We start from the raw sequence: 22,127 nt of genomic DNA on the forward strand, positions 1-22,127 counted from the left end.
ATGCAAGTACAGTAACCCCCCTGAGTTTAATGAAACTAATCACATGTAAAGTTAAACATGTGCCTAAGTTTTTGGAGATGCAGGACCTTTATGTGGAAACTGTTGAATGACTGAAGAAGGAAGGGGATCTTCCATACAAATAAAGGCTGTATTTTCAGGCTTGATCCAATGTGTATTGAATTTAATTTGAGTCTTTCAACTGACCTCAGTGGCCATTAAATTAGATCCTCAATGCATACACAGAAGAGGGGAGAAGTTACTTTGCCAATTCCTGATTCCTGAATGCTTGACAACCTCTGCATTCTCTTAGCATAGTGTTTTGTATGGTGTGTATGGTACGTGAATATAAAATATCCACATTCCTGCTTTTCGTAGAATTTATCCCTCTCTTTATTGTTGCCAGTGCTGCCTTTCATCTTGGCTCAGAAATGAGCTAATGTTTTGCCTCTAGAATATACTAGGTTGAGCAAAATGACAAGTACTTTTAAAAAAAAAAATCCAGGAGAGATGCCCTGACCTCTCAATGACTGTTTTGTTTTCCTCTTACGGAATTTACTCTGGGCCAGATTCTGTCACCTTTAATCATGTAATCAAGCTGAGTAGTAGCAGACTACACTGGCTGCAGTGGAACTGCTTGTGAAATAAGGATACCTGAGGCATTTGCACTTGCTTGGTTAGCCCTGTAAACTAAGCTTGGTTTGAAGTGCAACAAGTTCTGCCAAAATACCACAAGAGAGGCTCTTATAGTACTATTTCCACCTGCTGAGACAGGAATCTATCTGAAGTTTTTATATTGAGCCAATATCTACCCGAGGAAGTACCAGAAGTCCATAAGAGATTCCATTTATTATGAGATGTACAGACAGGCGTTACAGACTCAAGAAGTTCTGTTAGTTTGGATAAGCACCCAGAATACTGGGTGTTTATCTGACTTGAACGCCAAATGGTTTAAGATTCACATGTCACTAGTAGGATCTCTAGTGCTTTGAAACACTTTTATCTGGCTAATGGTTGGTAGCCTTCTATCAGGAGACTTTCCTGCAAGTTGACTTTCGATTAAAATTTCAAAATATCCCGGGGTACAACTGTTTTTCATTTAAAAACAAAAATAAATGAAAGTGAAAAGAAAATCCCATGTTTAAATCATTTAGAATTTAAACATAACTGGCAAAGCAGTGATGAGGAGGGTGTTCAGAAACGTGCTTTGTGGGGTGAAAGGCAAATACTTGGTTTGTATGGAAGTGCTTTGGTTGTATGGAAAGGAGAGAAAAGCAAGCATATATAATATGGATTTATAACAATATATACCAAAAAAGCACCATTCTAGATTATAGGAACCTTTGCTAGAATTTAAAAATACAAAGCAAGATTCATTTCTTTAGCATGTATAAAGGATTTTTTTCCGAATCAGTTTCAACACTTAGCATCTTCTTCTTTAGTACTGTGAAATAAAAAACAAAAATTAAATTAACATCAATATAAATACTTTAACCAAAATACAAATATACAGTTAATTGGCTAATCCAAAAATATTTGACACGGCTGCCAATGGGCAAGTGTCCAACACTGCGAACATAAAAGCATCTCAATCAGCTCCCTTCTACAGCCCCAGACCATGAAGTCAGTGGAGCTTTGTGTGGATGCAAGGATCCATCCATGCATATAAGGCTGTAGGACTGGGATCTGTCTCATTTACCTTATCTATAAAATGGCGATATTAATACCTTCCGATGAAAAGCGCCATGTATTTTTTATGTATTCTTATTAATCAGTCTCCTGTTTCTTTCTTTCTTTTCTTTACTTGGAAAAAGCATCTGGAATGTTAATGCATTGAGAACTGCACTGGGAAGTGGAGCAGAGCACAGCGTTAGAGTTAAGGTCTTGAAGAGGATGAAAATAGAATGCTTGATTGCTGGTTGTCTCATCAATCCATGCAAAGAAACAGCTGACAGTATGTTCTTGTTTGGGGAAAAAAATAGGAAATCCATTTTATTTTTCAGTATGTTGGAATCACGGGAATATGTGTGCCATGTTAAAGTCTGGGTTTCAAAAAATACAACAGATTCGGGTGTTGCTATTTAAACTGCAGTTCAGAAATGTCTAGTGTAACACACCATTGAGGTAATAAATCTAAATAGAAGAAAAACCCTTTGATTTCCCTTTCCCTAAATCAATCAATGTTGATAAGTATTAACAGCTCTGTGCTGTTAGAGATAGGTAACTTTGGGGTATTTCCCATTTGATCTGATTTTTGTGTGTGTGTGTGGCTGTCACCCCTGCATTTGTATTTAGCAACATGAGGGTTTCAGTAACTAAATTGGGAGAGAGACGAAGAGCATCTTGCAGAGAACTGGCAACCGCTTTGATTGTGACAAACAGCATGAAACAGTAATGAAACCAGTTGGTTGCCTCTTTTTTCTGACAGTGAGCAAATGCTGCTCCTAGTTCTACACCCACACACATGTCCCCTTCTAGCTGCTTTTCTGCATTCAATTTAAAGGCCTTCATACAGCAGCAGCTACCAGACTATCTCAAGACTACAACACTGCACAGCAAACACGATCAGACGGTAACTGTAATGGGCAATAGAGTTAGTGGATATGTTGCCACCTTATGGCATCCATAAGCAATACCAATCTTTCACGTATGCATGTAGTGTAGTTGTAGCCATGTCGGTCCCAGGATATCCGAGACACAAGGTGGGGTGAGCTAATATCTTTTATTGGACCATCTTCTGTTGGTGAGAGAGACAAGTTTCAAGCCAGAGAGAACTCTTCTTCAGGTCTGGGAACCTTCGCTTCACCAAACTTGTGCAAGGCCTTTGTGATCCTATTTTTTTCACAATAAAAAATCATTTAGACTGGGATTTGGCACCTAATTCCCTTAGGCTGCTTTGAAAATCGCAGCCGTAACATTTCCCCCTGAAAAGGGGCCCACTACTGCCTAGTCAAGAACAGATTAATTAATGTTTTTTTCTATTAGAGCTCCAACACCATGAAACAACCTGCATTTGCCAACAACTCACTGACCTAATAGGATGTTCAGGATCCCCTTGGAAGCACATCAATGTGTAATTTCTTGGCCCTGATTCTGCAGTCAGCTCCACACACAGGTAGATGTTTGCAAATGCACAGAGCTACGTTAAGACCTTGCCTACACTTGTGGCAGCATATAGGGTACGTGCAGCTACCTGCTGCAGTGAAAGGCTCCAGCAGTGGGGAGCTGCTGGAGTCTCTGTGCACTGCCTCCCGCTGCTGGAGCCTTTTTTCCTGCAGCAGGGAAAGGCTCTGGCAGCTCCCTGCAGCAGGGAAGTCGGCAGCGAGGCAGCAGGACACTACACTGCTAAACATGGTAGTGCAGACGTGGGAGCCGCAGCTTTAAGGTGTTGAGGGCTGTGAAGGGTGCATACCGTAGGAGTCAGGTGTGTCTGGGCACTCTACTCCACTGAGCCATGTCTTGCTGTCTACACCGCTCTTTATACCCGTGCTGACTGGGCATGCAGCATCTGTACTGTACACACCACCATACATGTAGACCTACCCAAATGTGCCCACACAGATTCAATAGCAGGGTTGGGATCTTAACTTGTAGGTGTACAGCTGCCCTCTCTGGGATGCAAACATCCCTGCCCAAGCGTTTCAGTTTGTGATAGTCTTGCACACTCCATGTTCCTCCCTTCCTTAGATCTTTCTGGGGTTAGTTAACAAAACACCTCAGGAGGTAGAGAGGTTAACGTTTGCCACTATAACGTGGATCACACTGTGTGTTCTATCCCTTTCCCCTACCCTTTGTCGTGTCTATTTAGATTATAACTCTTTGTAATGGGGACCATCTGTTCCTCTTTGCTTGTTCAGGGCCTTGCACAATGGGGCCCTGAGCGTCAGTGGTCCCTAGGCACTTCCAGTAAAAATGTGATTAATAATAAGATGGGTGTGTGCATGACGCCGGCATTCCTGTGCTCCACGTACATGATTACCTGGTGCCCATGATGTCTGTGGTCCTGAATCATCAGAAGCGTTGCACCTTTGCAGTGGTCTCTAGTGTCCAACATAAATAGTAGGGTGGCAGGGACCACAATACAAGAGCCCTTTCCACCCTGACTGCCTCCCTTGCAGTTTGACCACATTTTAAAAGTGAAATGCTAGGACTCTAGCACAGGGTTGGGAGGAGAACACTGGGGAGGTTTTTACAGAGGCCTCTCTTCCACCACCCTCCCCTTTTCAAAATGAAAAACTGGGACATATTGGAAAAATGGGGAGAAAACCGTATTTTCCTGTATCTCTGTTCTTCCTGTACCATTGTTTTCAATTATTGCTTCTTCTCCATCCCCCTAACCCTCCCAACTTCCTCTTATCTTCCTATATATCCTTACTGTCTTCCATTTATAGCCTCCACCCATACTCAATCCTTCCAAAGTACCTCACCTCCATCCAGGCTCAGAGGTCCCTAGACTTCTTTCAACCCCACCCCTTCATGCCCAGAAATTTCCTCCTACCTGACACCCCTAGGCTCAGAACTCTGGCCCCCAGGCTAAGGACACCACTCCACACTTCAGAACCTTCACCTTGGCTCCAAAATCACGCCGCCTCTCTTCTAGCCTGCCCCAAGCCCCTCCTGCACTCACCAGATCTAGTGAGGCTCAAAAACTGCCCAAATCCACAGGGTCAGAGCTTTCTCCCTACCTCTAGTGACCCCAGCCCCACTTCAGAACCTCTTCTTCCTGCCACTGGAAACATCCTTTGGAGGCTCAGAACCATTCTCTCCCCTCTTAAGACTGCCCCCCAACCAAATTTACTTATACACTTCTTGGTGAGCCTGGAGAAGGGTGAGCACGGGCATTCAGCAATAAAGAGGGAGCCCCCTGTTGATCTGAACTAGCCCTGCAGAGTCCCATGTTCCATATTCAGCACCTACTGTCACTGGTGTTTGCAGGAACTCCAGGTGGGAATAGAACAAGCTTTAGTTTTGCCACGATTCCCCAGGTGGTAGTCTGGTACCCAGCTACTAACAGAGCAGCCAGGGATTCCACTTCTCCCACTGACATCACTGAAAGCAGGATTGGGCTCCCAAATTATCACAAGAGTGGTTGCTAACAAAGCTTTGCTTGATTACAGCATATTTCTGCAAATTTAGCTGACATCTGGTTTCGGGTAGATTTAAGCACATGGGGAATTTGAGAAGTAACAAGCCTTTGCTGGGCTAGAAGACACCGCAGAAACACTAGACAGTCAACATTTCAAATCAAGGCAGCTCTTCCATCACCTGTAACTCAAAGAATTTGACACCTTGTCTCCAGCATTGGCAGAAACACTGTCCTTTGCCTTCAGTGTGAAGTGGCAACATTTTCCAAGCCAAAGCTGCATATAAATCTTTGTAAAGTTCTCAGTGACTTGATTTAATAAATCCTTTTGACTCAGTAATTATCCTACTTGACTCTACGGTTTGTTAAAAACCACAAATGTGACACACAATGAAGTAATTGTGAAATTAGGATGTAATTACTTTTGCTGCTGGAGTGACCTTTTGTTTGTTTTCCTACTTAAAAGAAACAAATTTTGGACCTCTCCTGTTTTTATAGGGCTAGATTGGTATTTGCACTATATGGACTATAAAAAAAAACCTCCCCCCACCCCCCTACACCTGTGCATGTGGTAGTCAGTCCTTGGGCATAGGTGCTGAGGAGTAAGTGGGCACTGTGCACCCAATTATTCCCCCAAGCAAACAGCTAAGGAGGGGTGAGAATAGGAAGAGCCCTGGTTTCCTCCCCTCTCCAGAACTGCACAGCTGACCTATTGCAGGGGGTATCCTAAATTGCTAGAGGTATATGGGGCCACAGCAAGAGGGAAGGAAAGAGGGAATCCTGCCTTAAAAGGTGTATCTCTGGTCAGTCTAAACACTCCACCTTGCTCAGGCCTCTGCATAAGGTACGGTCTACTCCTTAGAATGGAGCCCATGTAAATGTATCTGTTGGGAGTTCTGCATGATCAGTGCAGATTCAGACTGGAAGGAGCCTATGTTTTGGTGGCTATAGGCCAGATGTTCTTTTCTTAGTGGTCAGTCACATTGATTTTGTTGATCTCCTTGCTGCTGTTGCTGAAGCAAACAGATTAAATTCTTTCAGTGCTGCTGTTGTCATTCCAGATGGATGCAGCTAGTTCTTTAGATGTCAAAATAATCTATTTCTCTGGAGACATGACTATGCACACTAAAATTAAAGTGGGCTGACTTACATTTGCACATAAATTAAACCTAAGTGTGTTCTAAGGGGAGTCAAAGAAGAATTGGAGAATGCAGCTAAATTAGTGAACTTGGAGTTAGTGAACGAACTTAAAAATCAGATGCTAAGCCAAGTGACCTCATTCAAAACCACTAAATTGACTCTTCATCAAGTAATATGGTCAGGGAAATGTTTTTTTCTCTCCTCAGGGTTTTAGGATTGTCTTTATTTTTAGCACTGTCAGTTTGGATTGACAGTAAAAATAAATAAAAGCCATTTGTTTGTAAGAAAAACATGTTTTCATAAATTTCCAAAAGGAGCAAAAACAGAGTGTGTGGCTTTCTTTTCAATTGATTCAATTTTCCTGTGCATTCTTCCTCCCCACTCTCTCTTCCACACTGATGCATTTCTCTGTTTGTTTGATTTGAATTATTCTGCTAGCTTCCAGAGCCATGATTGCTGAGATCACAGCTATGTAGTGTTAAAGTGCCAGGGTTTTGAAAAATCATTATGATTCCATTGAGTTTAGACCCTTACAGAATAGAATGAGGAATGCAGTATTCTCTCAATCACAAAAAATATAGCATCCCACACCTGAAGCTTACCTGGACTATTTCAAGTGGGACAAAGAAATCAGTTTGAAGATAAATATCTCCCTTTCATTCCAAATGAGTTAATCAGCCCTCAGAATGACAATAGTTAGACGTTGCTAGCCAGAGCAGTCACCTTAATTTTTCCAATTAGCTTTTCACTTCCATGCATACATTTTTGACTCACTTGGAATGGGCTTTGGATAGCTCTTTGACAGTATCTTTTCAAGGGTGTCAACTTGGTTTTGTCTAGGTGATCTTTCACACCAGATTCCTGTATCTCTGTAACAATTTTTCCTTCCCTCTTTTCAGTGATGGCTGGGCAGACAGAGATGAAGTAATTGAAGGCTATGAACCTGAAGCAAATGGAGGAATCACTATCAAACTGCAGTCCCCAGAGGTCTTGTCATTTGATGACTATTTTTTGAAGTTACGTTTGGACACCAACACCCGAAATCCCTGGTTTCCTGAATTTTGGCAGCACAGATTCCAGTGTCGTCTTCCAGGACACCCTCTAGAGAACCCCAACTTTCAAAAGAACTGCACCGGTAAAGAATTAAATCCTTTTTTCATCTGGATCTATGTGGTTTGAGAAACCCATCTCCCCCTGATTTCTTATTGTGAAGTTAGTGCTGGTGAGAAATGCTCAACTCAGAGCTCTCAGACCAAAGCCCTCACTAACAGATGTGCTATTTTCATTGGCTATGCAAGCTCTCCCACTGCCCTGTCAGTGTAACTCTGTCCTCTTGCAAATGCACATGTTTCTTCTGCATCCAACAAGGATGCCATTAATGCCAAATGTGATGGAGTTTGTGATATGAACATCTGTCCAATACCAAATCATTTTGTATAGGCCACGGAATAGACATTGTACGGTAATGTATGCATGTAGTTGTAGCCATGTTGGTCCTAGGATATTAGAGATACAAGGTGGGTGAGGTAATATCTTTTATTGGACCAGCTTCTGTTGGTGAGTGAGAGAGAAGCTTTGAAACCACTCAGAGCTCTTCTTCAGGTCTGGAAAGGAACTTCCAGCCTCACAACAAAATGCAGGGTGGAACAGATTGTTTAACATAAGTAGTTAGCACATATTGTAAAGGACCATTCAAGGTAGAGTACCCTGTTAACATCTCTGCAGTCTTATGACAAAAAAAAGAGGAAGTTAGTGGGTTACAGATTGTTGTTATAAGCCACAAATCCAGTGTCTCTGTTCACTCCATGATTTTTGGTATCTAGAAGAGTAATGAATTTAAGCTCCCAGGCTCATCTTTTGAAAGTGTTGTGGAGGTTTCCTTTCAGGATGAAGACTGATAGGTCAGATAGAGAGTGATCACTTTGTAAAGAGTATTCACCCACAAGTAATAGGGTGTTTTTGACTTTTCTCATTTTCTTGTGTGAGTTCCTTTGAGAGCATAGTGATTGTCTGGTTTCACCCACATAGTTGTTGTTGTGGCATTTAGTGCACCGGATGAGGTACACCACATATTGTGCTAGGCATGTGTAACATCCATGGAACTTGAAAGGTGGGTTGTGCGGGGTGTTGATCATTGTATCAGTGGAGATATGTCTGCGGGTTTAGCATTTGTTGTTCTGGCAGGGTCTTGTGCCGCTTTTAGTTGGTGTGCTGTGGTCTGTGGGGAGCTTGCTTCTCAGGATGAGTTTGGAGAGGTTGGGGTGTTGTTTGCTGGCCAGAAGTGGGGGGTCAGGAAAGATATTTTTCAGGATGGAGTCCCTATCAAGTATGTGCTGTAGTTGTTTGATGATGCCCCATATGGGTTCCAGTGTGGGGTGGTAGGTGGCAATGAGGGTTATGCAGTCAGAGGGGGTTTCATTACTGTATTGAAGTGGGTTCTCTCAGGGTATTTGGGTGTCTTGTTCCATGGTGAGATCTACTTCTCTGGTGGCATGTCCTTGTTTGGTGAAGGCGGTTTTAAGGGTACTAAGGTGTATATTCTAGACTTTCTCCTGTGGTACATGAGTTCCTGGCTGTAGATATCAGATTTCTTGCTGTATTGAGATGGTTACTGGATCTATTAAGGTAGGTGTGGTTTTCCATGGGTTTCTTGTATATGGTTGTCTGTACATTTCCATTTTTGAAGCTGATGGTGGTGTCCAGAAAGTTGATCCTAGTGTGGGAGTGTTCCGGAGAGATTATTGTGGGCGAAACCAGACAACCACTATGCTCTTGAATGAACACACACAGGAAAACTATAAAAGACAAAAACACCCTATCACTTGTGGGGGAACACTTTTCACATGATCATTCTGTATCAATCCTGAAAGGAAACCTGCACAACACTTTCAAAAGACGAGCCTGGGAGCTTAAATGCATTACTCTGCTAGACACCAAAAATCATGGCGTGAACAGACACACTGGATTTATGGTTTATTACAATAATCTATAACCCACTAACCCCCTCTTTTTACCGTATGACTGCTGAGGTGTTAGCGGGCCACTCTACCTTGAATGGTCCCTTACAATACGTGCTAACTACTTATGTTAAACAATCTGTTCCACCCTGCATTTTGCTGTGATGCTGGGAGTACCTTTCCCTCTGTGTGCCTGAGCAGCTTGTCTCTCTAACCAACAGAAGTTGGTACAATAAAACCTTGTCTCTGGTTGTATGGTAATGACTTTTAGACTTTCAACTCCAGGCTTGGCCTGCATTTGAACTGTTGACATCAATCTTTTCATTTCTAAAACATTTCCAAGGCTACCTAGGCATCCCTGCCCCTTGTTTAATAGAATAAGTAAGTACAAACACAGTTGGTCAATGTAAGTGGAATGAATCAACTGTCTGGTATAGCGGGTGAGAAATTTTCTGTCAGAGTGAAATTTTGACTAAAACAGGAAACAAAATTCATTTTTTTTCCTCCCAAAATTGTTTGTTTTCTGAACAGCCCTGTTTCCAGGATTATAAAAATATTACTGGAGGAAAAAAACATAAGGAGGGTTGAGTGGCTTTAAAACTGATCAATCAGTTATGCAATTCTCCCCCTCTTTTTCCCACACTGTTAAGTTTATATTTTTCTTCCACCCCAATGTGTAATACTCACAAAGAAAGCATGCATGATAAGGTGATGCAAAAATTGATAACATAATTCACTGAAACAAAGGAACAGGGTCATATCTATCTGCACATAGACATTCTCTGGCATGACAAGAGCTGGCAAATAATTCAAAATTAGTAATTTTCTCAGTGAATTTAATATCTTTTCCCATTGGCAAACTAATTGTGAGCACATCAGTTTTCTTACAGTTGTTGCTGAGAATTATTTGCTGAATAATTATGATTTCTAGCTGCTTTGTGAACAATTCACTTGTAGTATTTTATAGTAAAAATTTGCACTGTTTTGACTGGCCACTCCCAGGCATGAATTTTACCCTCTGATTCAAAAATTTATCCTGGTTTCTTTTGAATTTCACCTGTTATTTATAACCTAAACTTAGTTTGATAAACTCTAATTCATTTGCAAATTGGATACTATTAATTTAGGCTTAAATAGAGACTGGGAGTGGCTAAGTCATTATGCAAGGTAGCCTATTTCCCCTTGTTTTTTCCTACCCCCCCCCCCCCCAGATGTTCTGGTTTAACTTGGATTTAAACTTGGAGAGTGGTCAGTTTGGATGAGCTATTACCAGCAGGAGAGTGAGTTTGTGTGTGTATAGGGGTGTGAGAAAACCTGGATTTGTGCTGGAAATGGCCCACCTTGATTATCATGCACATTGTAGGGAGAGTGGTCACTTTGGATGAGCTATTACCAGCAGGATAGTGAGTTTGTGTGTGTGGTTTTTGGGAGGGGGGTGAGGGGGTGAGAGAACCTGGATTTGTGCAGGAAATGGCCCAACTTGATTATCATGCACATTGTGTAAAGAGTTGTCACTTTGGATGGGCTATCACCAGCAGGAGAGTGAATTTGTGTGGGGGGGTGGAGGGTGAGAAAACCTGGATTTGTGCTGGAAATGGCCCAACCTGATGATCATTTTAGATAAGCTATTACCAGCAGGACAGTGGGGTGGGAGGAGGTATTGTTTCATATTCTCTGTGTGTATATAAAGTCTGCTGCAGTTTTCACGGTATGCATCCGATGAAGTGAGCTGTAGCTCACGAAAGCTCATGCTCAAATAAATTGGTTAGTCTCTAAGGTGCCACAAGTACTCCTTTTCTTTTTGCCAATACAGACTAACACGGCTGTTACTCTGAAACACATCTAATACTATTTTAATCAAATGTTAAAACAATGATATATTTGATAGTTGAAAAATCCTTCCACATGAATTCAAGCTTCTTCCTCTTACCTTAGTTTTGTGCAATAGTGCTACTCTTATTTTATACGTAGGTTTTCCTTCAGCTATCATTTCACTGTATGTATCTTGCTTTCTGTTAGTGCTATACTGTGTTACTGAAATGAATTTCAAAGTGTCAGCACAGTTTGCTATTTATTGGCTCAATTATTTCTATGCATATAGGGTAAAACTTGTTAAAGATGCACTGTAAGTTATTTACGGCCTTTTAATTAAGGTATGCATTATCTGAGAAGCCTTTAACTTTAAGTAACCTTCACTGGGTAAATTATTATTCATTATTTGTACTATAGTGCCTAGAAGTCTCAGTCATGGACCAGGCCCCCATTGTGCTAACACAGAGCAAAAAGACAGTCTCTGCTTTCAGCTAAGTATAAGACAAAAGACAACAGATGGATACAGACAGAGAGGGGAGTACAAGGAAACAGGGACACAGTCTTTGTAGCATGACCGGCAGTGGTAAAAGAACATATTTGTATAAGAATTCTTTGTTAATTATTGAGTAAAACTAGTATTTCTAAAAGTTCTCCAACTCAGTTTGGCCGCTGGTTGTGGCTACTTTCTTCCCGGAGATAGCTAGATGGTAACTTTATTTAATCAAAGGTTTTATTATAGGTGGTGAGACAGGACAGCTGTAGTCTTGTTTTATTGCCGATAAAGCTGCAGGATATCTTTAGGTTTTAAAAAGAGAGAGAGACTTAATCAAGTGTTTATCTATGATAAATCATAAATGTAACTAGTGGAAGAAGCCATTGATTGCCAGATAACAGTCTCAGCTCTTGGTCTTTTATCAAGTGTTTCTGGATCTGGAAGAAAGCAGCTGCAAATTTCTGGTAACTCATATTTGCCAAAATACTTTCTTGTTGGACCAGATTGTTGATCCTCCTGGCACTCAAAGATACAATCTCACAAAATAAATTTTAAGACCCACAAGATATCCCATTGATAAATAAGGCACTCATCAAATAAAGCATATGCAGCTATTACCTTTGTAAGCAGCATAGACATGCAGATATGTTAATATTATATCATGGAACAGCAAGTAGTGTAGCTGGGTTCAGGGTCAATTTTTGTATTTATAATTTCCATGATGGGTTTTAACACTTAAAATATCAATGTATGGACTAAAATAATGTGCACTCTCTGGATAGCTCCACCACATTCAGCCTCCTCTGTTACAGAATTGAACCACCAGAGCCATAATCTGTGCTCTGACATTCAGTAGGCATATACCTGACCATTCCTCAGTATGAATTCAGTGAATGCTTTGAAATCCTATAAATCCAGTGGTTGGGAAAAAGAAGTGCACAAAAATAAAATGTATTGATTTTGTTTTTGTACATAAGACTTGTGTGCAGGCTATGCAATAGAGTAGTCAGCCTAGATATAACACTTTTCAATAAATCAGTAAGGAAACCAGGTGACATAATCCAGGTAACTGATCTGAAGAGAAGGCTGATACAAGTGCCTTTACTCAAATTCTTACTTAGTCAGGTTTTTTTCCGTTGGATTGTGTTTTCCCTTTTTTATCTGACTCTTCTCTAATCTGTGATACTGAGATTGCCAGTTTTCAGGTTGTCATTAGCCCTTCAATCTAGGAGCAAAGGATGTCTGTAAGTTACTACCACAACAACAAGAACAAAGACCAAATCTAGCTTCAGAACAGAGAGCCCTTTATGCACAAAACATGTATCAGAAGGGTTTACTGAACAGGGACTCTGCTACCACCTCCGCACACACCCTACACCAGGACTTGTGAAAGGGCCTAAGACTGTACTACACAGTTCCTGCACTCCCCTAGCCAGGTAAGCGGCTTTCACAGCATGTTTACACTGCTATAGCACAATGCAGGGACCATAGTGGAAGGGAGACTCCACCCCCAAGTATCCAGATACTTTCAAGCCATTAGCAACTCTAGCCACTGGGCACCTGGGTCCAACTCTGCCTGTGGAACCTGTGGTAGTTCCTGTTGGTGCCAGGGACATGTGGGAAACTTGGAGCCAGCAGAGAGGGATAAGGTGGGGAGAGGGAGTGCTCTTGCTGGAGCGCAGCCAGCATCCTTGTCCGGTGTTCTGTCCAGTGGGTCCTCTGGCCAGAACCCGCAGCAGGCTTCTCTCAGCACCAGGGCCTGGCAGAAGCCTTGAGCAAATGGTGAGGGATAAGGATTTTAGGTAGAGCGGGAGGGAGGAGGAAGCAGGGCTCGATGTGGAGCACAGAGGGAGGGGGAGCAGGGCTGGATGTCATGTAGTGGACCTATTAAATTGGGGGCTACATCCAGCTCTGTCAAAAATTGTCTTTGATGGTGGGTGGGGCCAGCTTGCCCTCTTAGATTTGAAGTGGCTCTAGCCATTCCCTCCAGCATGATATTTTCTGGGTCAGGCAGCAGCTTCCGACTGGCCATCCTGTCCACTCAGTGCTGAAGCAGCTCCAGGTGCCCTGACCCCCCTGCAAGTGAAGGGTGACTCCAATATCAGCTGCCTGGTGACACTACTGTCCTGTGTCATCGGTCCCTGGTAGTTCAATCTCATAAAGACAAAGGGCAAAGTCAACCCTGCCAGAAGCAAACCTGTGGTTTCAGGAAGTCTATGTCACAGGCAGGGCATGGGTAGATAAGCCTAGTGGGTAAAGCTGCAGTCAGCCCTAGTGTATAGGGCTGGAGCCAAGGGGCAGAGCCAGGATCAGAAGTCAAGAACCAAAGCAACAGAGAAGGGTCTATCATAGCAGCCATCTGGGGATCCACCTAATTGCACAGACAACATCCTGGTGCCCTCTCCACCGCCTAAATAGTGCTCCTGGACTTCTCAGGGACCTAGGAGCACTGCCAATCAGGCCCTCTGTGGGTGGCCCAGCCTGTGGTGCTTGGCTCATGGCTCATAGATCAGTGATCTGCCAGAGCAGTTGAGTGGCCATATGGATGCAGCAGACCCTCAGGGACTGGCAGCCCTAGGTTCTAGAGCTGTGACTCCTCACAACCTAGTTATTCCAAACCTAAGGTTTCACCTGCGATAGTATTATCATCAGTGAAATAAGGTGGAACAAATGCTATAATAATGTTTTTCCCTCATGGAGGGAGTAAGGCACTCCAATATAAATGTTTCTTAGACTTTGGGAAGTAAATGTTAGTGATATCTGAGGAGCTCTACATACTTAATAACACTTCAGAGAGCTGAATACTTGATTTGCTAATTTCTAGCAATCCATTCAAGCAGAAGGAGCTCACGTGTGGGAGGAGGTATTGTTTCATGATTTCTGTGTGTATATAAAGTCTGCTGCAGTTTCCACGGTAAACATCTGATGAAGTGAGCTGTAGCTCACGAAAGCTCATGCTCAAATAAATTGGTTAGTCTCTAAGGTGCCACAAGTACTCCTTTTCTTTTTGTAGAGATGAAGGTGTTTCCGCTTGTGGGTAGAATATATATTACTCACCAGTCTGAGCGCAATTAACAAAATATTTTTTTTAAAGTTGGATCTCTTTTAAATATTGAGGGTCTAGGTGAGGAGGAGGGGGTTGGTTTTTTAAATGACTGTTAAAGGGAGAGAATAATAGCAATGGTAGCAATGGGAAACAAACTGTAGTGAAGGTAATTATGTATCTTTTCTTGTTCTTATGATTTAGAACTTAATTTAAACCAATATTAGCCTATATTAAATGTAACTGTATTTCATTCCTGACTATTCTTCAGGCTTTTACAGGATCAAGGAAATTTAATGTGGGAAAAAGACCAATTAGGCTATCTAGTCCCTCCCTTGCCAATATCAGATTGTTCTCTGCTTTGTCCAATTTTTAAATGAGGTTTCCATCACTTTCTTCTTTAGTCCTCAGGATCGCCTGACCACACACTTATAATTGTGAACTAATATTCAAATGTTTTGTGATATAAACCAATGGATTGAGATAAGACAATTTAATTCATTGCACTCAGGATCCGTAAGCAAGATTGAAACACAGATCTCCAGAGAGGCTAGGCTAATGAAATAACTTACATTTACTGTTCTCTTTCTATTCTATTTCCCGCTGCTTTGATGACCTTCATTAGACATTTGAAGTATTGCATTTTGTTAAGTATTTAAAATATAACACAAACGGACCATTTTTGACTTGTGTGTTCAATCCAGCAATTTCATATTGCATGATCACTATGAAAGCTTCATTACCATTGATACTGAGACCAACATTTTCCAACATGAATGCCTAAAATTAGGCTCCTAAATCTATGTTTAGGGACCTAAATAAAAGTGGCCTGATTTTCAGAATTGCTGAATCTCCCAGAACTCCCACTGAGGTCAATGGCATCTACAGCAGTTTACTTATTAATCAATCCACCTAATTAGGTACCTAAATATGGATTTGGGTTCCTAATTTAGGCACCCAAGTTTGAAAATGTTGCCCTACATTTTGAAAGCGACAGCATGGTTACAGAACTCTGAGTCCTCTCCCCTTCAAATAAAGCCTCAAATGTAATGTGAAAAGCATGACATTAGTTTAATCAGTTCTAATTCAGTCTGTTTCTGGTGGATTTGTATATTATCACTGTGTTTTGTAGTAACACTTCTATCTGTGTCTGGTGTATAGGTTTACTTTGTTACTAATGTATAGTCATAATTAAAACTGGGCAGGCATTTTTTTTATTTTTAAATAATTTCACTTTAACTACGTTTATGCAATTAACAAGGCAGTCTGTCCCCTTTAAGAATATTTGTGGTCCATTGTCTGCCAGCCATGTATCCAAGGGCTGGTTCCCTTAAGAACAGTTGTTCTGAGACTTTTAGTGTCCTGGAAGGATCAAAGGACCAAGCTGGGAGTGGGGATCAGGACACAGAGCCATGTGACTGATTATATGAGGAAGGCAAGAAATACAAAGGTTGGATCTGTTTCTCAGTCAAGGACGGGGATGGGAAAGACCTGGTGTAGGACTGGGGTCTGGAGTGGAGCCAATGGGACCACCTGCCCAGAGGGAGTAGGGCAGGATCCCATAAAGGGTCTGGTAGAGTAATGGGGGACTTGTGAGAGGCACAGGAAAAGCACGATAGTCCAAAGGGACTCCATACGGATGTCTGTTACCATAAGAAGCTCTGAAACCAGCAATAGCTATGGAGTCTTGGGTAAGAGGCCAAATGAACTGGGGAAACCAAGGTACAGAGGTGTCTTGGAAAGACTAAAAGGACATGGGTAATCCTGCTGAAAGGGTGAAGAATTTAATACATTTATGTCTAATAAACAGCCCCAAGAAAGGGAAACATGAACTGCAACACAGGGAGTGAGTTAATTGGAGAGTCACAGGGGAAACTGAGGCTGAAGTGATGGTGGTGCCATAGCTGTGTGCTGTGTGGCTTGTGCTGACTATAGCAACCAACAACCCCCTTTGTGTTCATTTTTGGTGAATCTTCTAGTAAAAGTGCTCCACTAACACCATTACTTCTGAAAAGCGATTGTGAAGCTTGACTAGCCAATTTTTGTCAAATGTGAATTTTAAATCGGAAAACTAAATAATAATTGTGACCGAATGCCCCCGTGTAGTCACGTCGTCATAATGTGGATTTCAAATATTACATTCCAATTTCAAAATGTATGTTCTTGTTGATTAGGTTTAAAAGTTATCCAGGTAGGGAACAGAGAAAATATCAGATGAAATGATATTGCTGAACAGAGGATGAACTGCACATTTCAAATTCAAATATGTACTGATCAGTAATGATCTGCAGATCAAGAATTATTGGCTGAAAAAATTAAGTAATTTCAAATAATGAATAGCACACTTCCAATCTTTGTAGACTGTTTTGCACATAGAGCAATTTAGAAGAAAAATTAGTCAATTATTTGTCCCATTCTAGTCCTAATAATTTTTATTTGTCTCCGTGGAAGGGACTGGAATCAGTTTGGTTTGTCTTCTGTGCCACCAGTTTCTAGAATACACATCATCTAATGTTTTATTAGCTAGTCTTCGCTTTTCCAGTTGCTTAAATTACAGTAACAAATTGTTAACCGTAAACTTTTTCCATTTTGATGGATTTCCCAAGATTAGAGTTGGTATTGGATTTTTGCTGCTTTCTGATTTTGTTTCTGTCATTTGATTTGAATATATCCATTAATTAGAACTGGATATTTGACCTGAGGTAATAGGCCATGGGCATTTGGTATTAGTTTCTTTAACAATCCCATCCATTTTTCAGTGGGTAATCACAATATTTCATCCTCTGTGTTTCAGTAGCCCAGCAGGATCAAATATGGATCTTATTGATTATCCACTGCCTTTTGAAGCAGGTTCTTAACTATCTGTACAGCTTCCTCAGCTAGTTTATAAGATGCAGGATAGTGTGGTCTGGAATTATTTGCCCCAGGTTTTCAGCAAACACAATTGGCTTGTGCATTACTACAGTTGCATTTACAATGGTACTAATCACTCATGGGTGCAGCAGTGAAAATGTTGACAAATATGTATGAACTGACATTTCTTTGCAACTGCTGGAACATGCTACTAGCTTATGGTGGACTGTCATTTAAAAGTTTGTCTCAGATGCCAGGAAATGGAAATCGATTGTCTCCAAATAATGACCGTCTCTCTTCTGTTGTTTTCTAATTAATTAATCTCAAAGTATAGCAATTAGAATAGTCAGCCAGAATTGGCTAAACAATAAGCCTTAAAAGTTAAGAAATCCTACCTTTGCCAAATTTGTTCTGGAATGTTGTACAGATGTTAGGTATTCTGTGACTCACATTTGTCACATCTATCACACTTTGAGACTAGATCTGTGGTGCTTGTATTCATATCTCTCAAAAAATAGTATGTCTTTGTTTGGTCTTTTCTATGCCAAGATGCACACTGTACGTCTAATATTTCTACCAATGCTTATGTTTCTGTTGTTGTTTTTAAATGTATTGCACAGTTATTTTATCATGATAACTTCAAAAGTGGTTAGCATCAAAACGAAGCAATGAGTAATCTTCCTTCCAGCCTTGTAAAACATACAATTGTGGATCTGTAAAACCAGGGGCTTGTGGAGGAATTTAAATCTGACCACTTTTTGAGGGGCATATCAAACACACACTTATAATACGCATTAAACAATATCAGCACACGCACATACACCATAGGCATAGAAATAAACAGCTGTACACTCACCATTTCAGTGAAATCAAACTGGAAGGAATTATAAATGTATAGGGCCAATTTCTATAACTTGCATATGGGCCTGTAATGAGGTGACATGAAGCTGCACCTCCCTAAAGGCGGCTTGGGGGAGGATTGTGTGGAAGGACACACAATCCCTCCTGGAGCTCCCTGACATGGAGGAGTGCATTACACTCCCCTTTCTAAGCCCTAATCAGCCATGCTGGCCAGTTCAAGGGCAGGGGCAGGACCTCTCAACTCCATTTGTAGTGACTTGCACCCTCGAGGGATTGAAGTGGTGCATGACGTTTTCATAGGTGGAGACATCAAGGAAAGGATCATTGTGCCCTCCTGCACAGGCACAGGGCATAGTCTCACTGCGTCTGATTAATTAGTGAGTCAGCAACTTCTGACACCAATTCCCCTCATGGATGTTTCAGCTTTACTTGTGGCACTGTTGTACTAGGTGTGCAAGTCTCATTTCGTAGAACTTTTGCCACTAAGCTCTTAAATCCATAACGAGCTCCAGCATTGGAAATTTTTAAATCAAGATTGAATTGGAGCGTGTCTTTCCTGAATTAATTCCTGTTTGGATGTTTTTCTGAAAGTCCCATGGCCAGTGTTACAGACTTGGAATCGATGCTTACATAATGTAATATGGGAGATTGAGAGAGTAAATTTACGTATATTTTTTTTCACTGCTTCTGTGACCCAGTGAGAGAGAACCCTGCTTGCACTTAAATCTGTTTTTCCTCCCTTTGAAAACTAAAGGATAATGTGGATATCCTGAAAGAACCTGCCAAATGTTTTTGAGGATGCTTTTGGTGCCCAGCTGTTTAAGTTGGTCTAAAATGGATATCAAGCTTGTTACCTTTAGGCATCAGTCATCTGTCGCAAATGTGTACAAATGAAGCAAATATGGTATTTTCTGAAGGTTAAGTACCTATTTTTGGCAAGAATCAGAGTTACACTCTGGTCTGCTTTAAACACGGAATTTATCATCTCGGAGGAGGAGGAGAGAGAAAGTGTAGTTTAAAAAGTGAAACCCCTCTAAATTCAAGCAACTGAATCCAGGAACTAGAAGAGATATTAGGTATTCATTCAACTTTGCTAGTAAAAATAATATATACTCCAGCATGTACAAATATCTTGGATAGGTAACTTCTCTTTCAGGAGTTCAATTGAAAGACCTGCATTTCAGTTGCTTCCTATTTTCTTTGAAGCTTAGTTTAAAAAAAAAAAAAGACACTATTATAATCGTGGTTAAATGGCAACATTTTCCAATGGTTACTATGCAGTTATCTGAGAGTACCTAATATTTCTGCGTACTTAGAATAGAAAATATCAAGAGTGTCACTACTACTGCTTCTCCTTCTTCCCCTTTCCCAGCTAACTGAGACTGGTTGCTGGGATCAGTCTTTTCCAGGCTCACGCCTCCTCCATCCATCCTCCTTTACACCATCTAACCCACTCTTTTGTTGGGCATCCTCTTGATCTCTGCCCATGAATGCTAATCTCAAATGCCTCCCCAACAGGATTCACTTCATATACTCTTCGTACATGCCCATGCCATCTCAGGCTCCCCTCTGCAGCTTCTCTCTGAACCACAGACATAGGTCTCACTCCTGATGACCTCATGCAACATGCGATCCAGCAAGGTCACCCCTTACTGTCCTCCAGCGTCTTATTTCAGTGGCATCAAGTCTTCTCAAGTGCCTCTCTTTGGTTGCCTATATCTCTGATCCTTACAGAAGAGCTGGTTTTATCATGGTTTTGCATGTCCTTGATTTAGTTTAAGCATCCAGTTGTCATGAATCACTACAGTTGTCCTGTCCAGTTGTTCATGAATCACTAGACTTTCCCCATGGTCAGCAGCTTTACTTGCCGTCCTATATCAATTTCTCCATTTGCAGCTAACCAGTCCCCAATGTACTTAAAAGCAGAAATCTGATTTAGGCACTGACTATCAATGCTGAGAGGAGTGTTACTATAATTCTGCCTTAGCTTTTAAGGGGGAAATAGATCTAACATAATTGCATTAATGTTAGAGAGTCTATCAGCTTGGGAAAATAAGAACAATTTGGAATATGGAAATGAAAGTAAGTGAGAGAGGTTTCATTTCCAGACAGCTTGCAAATGAAGCCTGCAGCCTTCCTAACTTCATTTAAGCTTCACGAGCACTACAAGATTTCAAAAGTTTAGTATGTTTTAAAACTCAGGGCAGAGTCTGCAGATTGCAGAATGTTGTCACCCAGAAGAAAGCTGTGCTTACTGTGTTCTTGCCAAAGGACCGACCTGCTTGATGAACTATGGAGAGTGTTGTATTTTGTTTAGGTTGGTGATATGCCATGCAGAAGGCCACCTGCAGGGCTAAAGAAAATATCCCATTTTTAAATAACTGATCCTTTTACAGCTTTGACAGGTAAGGGAGTTTCAACCAATCAAAAAGATAATAAACATGCAATACCAATGACTGGGCTGTTTTATCTGTAGTATAGTTTTTTTTAGATAGTAGCTAAATAACCTATCTTCCCTCCCTTGTTCTCTGACTTCTTTCAGTAATCACATGAACTCATCTCACCCTCTCAGCATAATCAGTTTTCTTCTCAACCTGCTTACCTGCTGCCCAGGAAGTGACATCAAGTAGGAAGAAGACAGGTAAACTGTTACATCAAGGGACTACTCTTGTTGCTCGAAGACTACAAGGACAATAAAAAGACTCATTGTCTGGGATCAGAGCCCAAGCTCATACTAAATATTTATTATCAGGGTTTGATAGCAGTTTGCATACTTATTAGTAAAACTTCACAACAGCCTGGCAAGGTAGATAAATATTTTTTTTATGTCACAGATGCTAAACTGAGCCATGGACATTCCAAAGTCACAGAGACAGTCAGTGACTATCAGCAAGAGAGCCTTTAACCCCGGGCTCTCAATCCCCTGCTCTAATCACTAGATGGCAATCCCGCCCTTCCCTTTCATATTCGGGTAGTTACAGCTAGAGTTGGCTCTTCCATCTATATTAAGAAAAGGAAAAGATTTGGTAGTTGAGCATACAACTGCAGGCTGGAAGAGATGGACAAGTAGTGGTCTGCACAGAGAAGAACCTTTTGTCCCAACAATCTAATCCCTCTGTGTTATTCTGACTATATTTGAGTGATTGACATAATTTCTTCAGAGGTTGCTACTCTAAAAACTACCTCTCAGTACACTTTGGACATGAAGATCTAATTGGGGCTTTATTGTTGTTGTTAGTAATGAATTGGATGCATTTAAGAATTTAAAAAAGAAATTTGATACGATGAGCATTTGTTGTAGAGAATAATGTACTTTCTCTACACTAATATGCATTTCTTGTATTAATCACACTAAAATAACGTAGTATCTATAGAACTCCCATCACAATAACAATGGAAAACTTAGAACATTAATATTTTTATTGGTCTGTTCATAGAGTTATCCCTGTGTCATACATATATATCTTATACTATCTAAAACAGATCATAAAATATTAATAATTTTAAAGGATTCCCACTGTTATTGCAATATGAATTCTGTAGATACTAGGATACTTTAATACAAGAAATGCACACTTGCATAAGCACATATAGAGAGAGATATAAAAATGTACTTTATACTAGTGTGCACTTTGTGTGTGTGTGTGTATCTTACATTATATAAAATTGGGATACATCCATGAACAGATGAATATATTTAATGGTGTAAGAGTGGAAGAACTGGTGATGCATGTAAAACATATTAGAAGGACTGGGTTACTTTTAGGATTAACTGTTGATGGGTACACAGAAAGGAAGGAGTTTTAAGGAATTAACAACTAACAGAGAAATGTGGGGTGGCCAACCTTTTCTGATCTACGTGCCTGAAGATAAGATCTTAAATCCATA

At 40.9% G+C, this 22,127-nt stretch overlaps 1 protein-coding gene across 6 annotated transcripts in view; it reads left to right on the plus strand.

Moving 5' to 3' along the window:
• The window catches only part of GRM1 (glutamate metabotropic receptor 1), a 339,475-nt gene that overhangs the window by 163,498 nt on the left and 153,850 nt on the right, over positions 1-22,127 (plus strand). For all 6 annotated transcript variants that reach the window (XM_073337558.1, XM_073337560.1, XM_073337555.2 and 3 more), the window contains exon 4: positions 7,120-7,355. In XM_073337558.1, coding sequence (XP_073193659.1) covers positions 7,120-7,355 — 236 coding nt within the window. The remainder of the gene's footprint in view (positions 1-7,119; positions 7,356-22,127) is intronic.

This window comes from Lepidochelys kempii, chromosome 3 (assembly GCF_965140285.1).
Source record: "Lepidochelys kempii isolate rLepKem1 chromosome 3, rLepKem1.hap1, whole genome shotgun sequence".
NCBI lineage: Eukaryota > Metazoa > Chordata > Testudines > Cheloniidae > Lepidochelys > Lepidochelys kempii.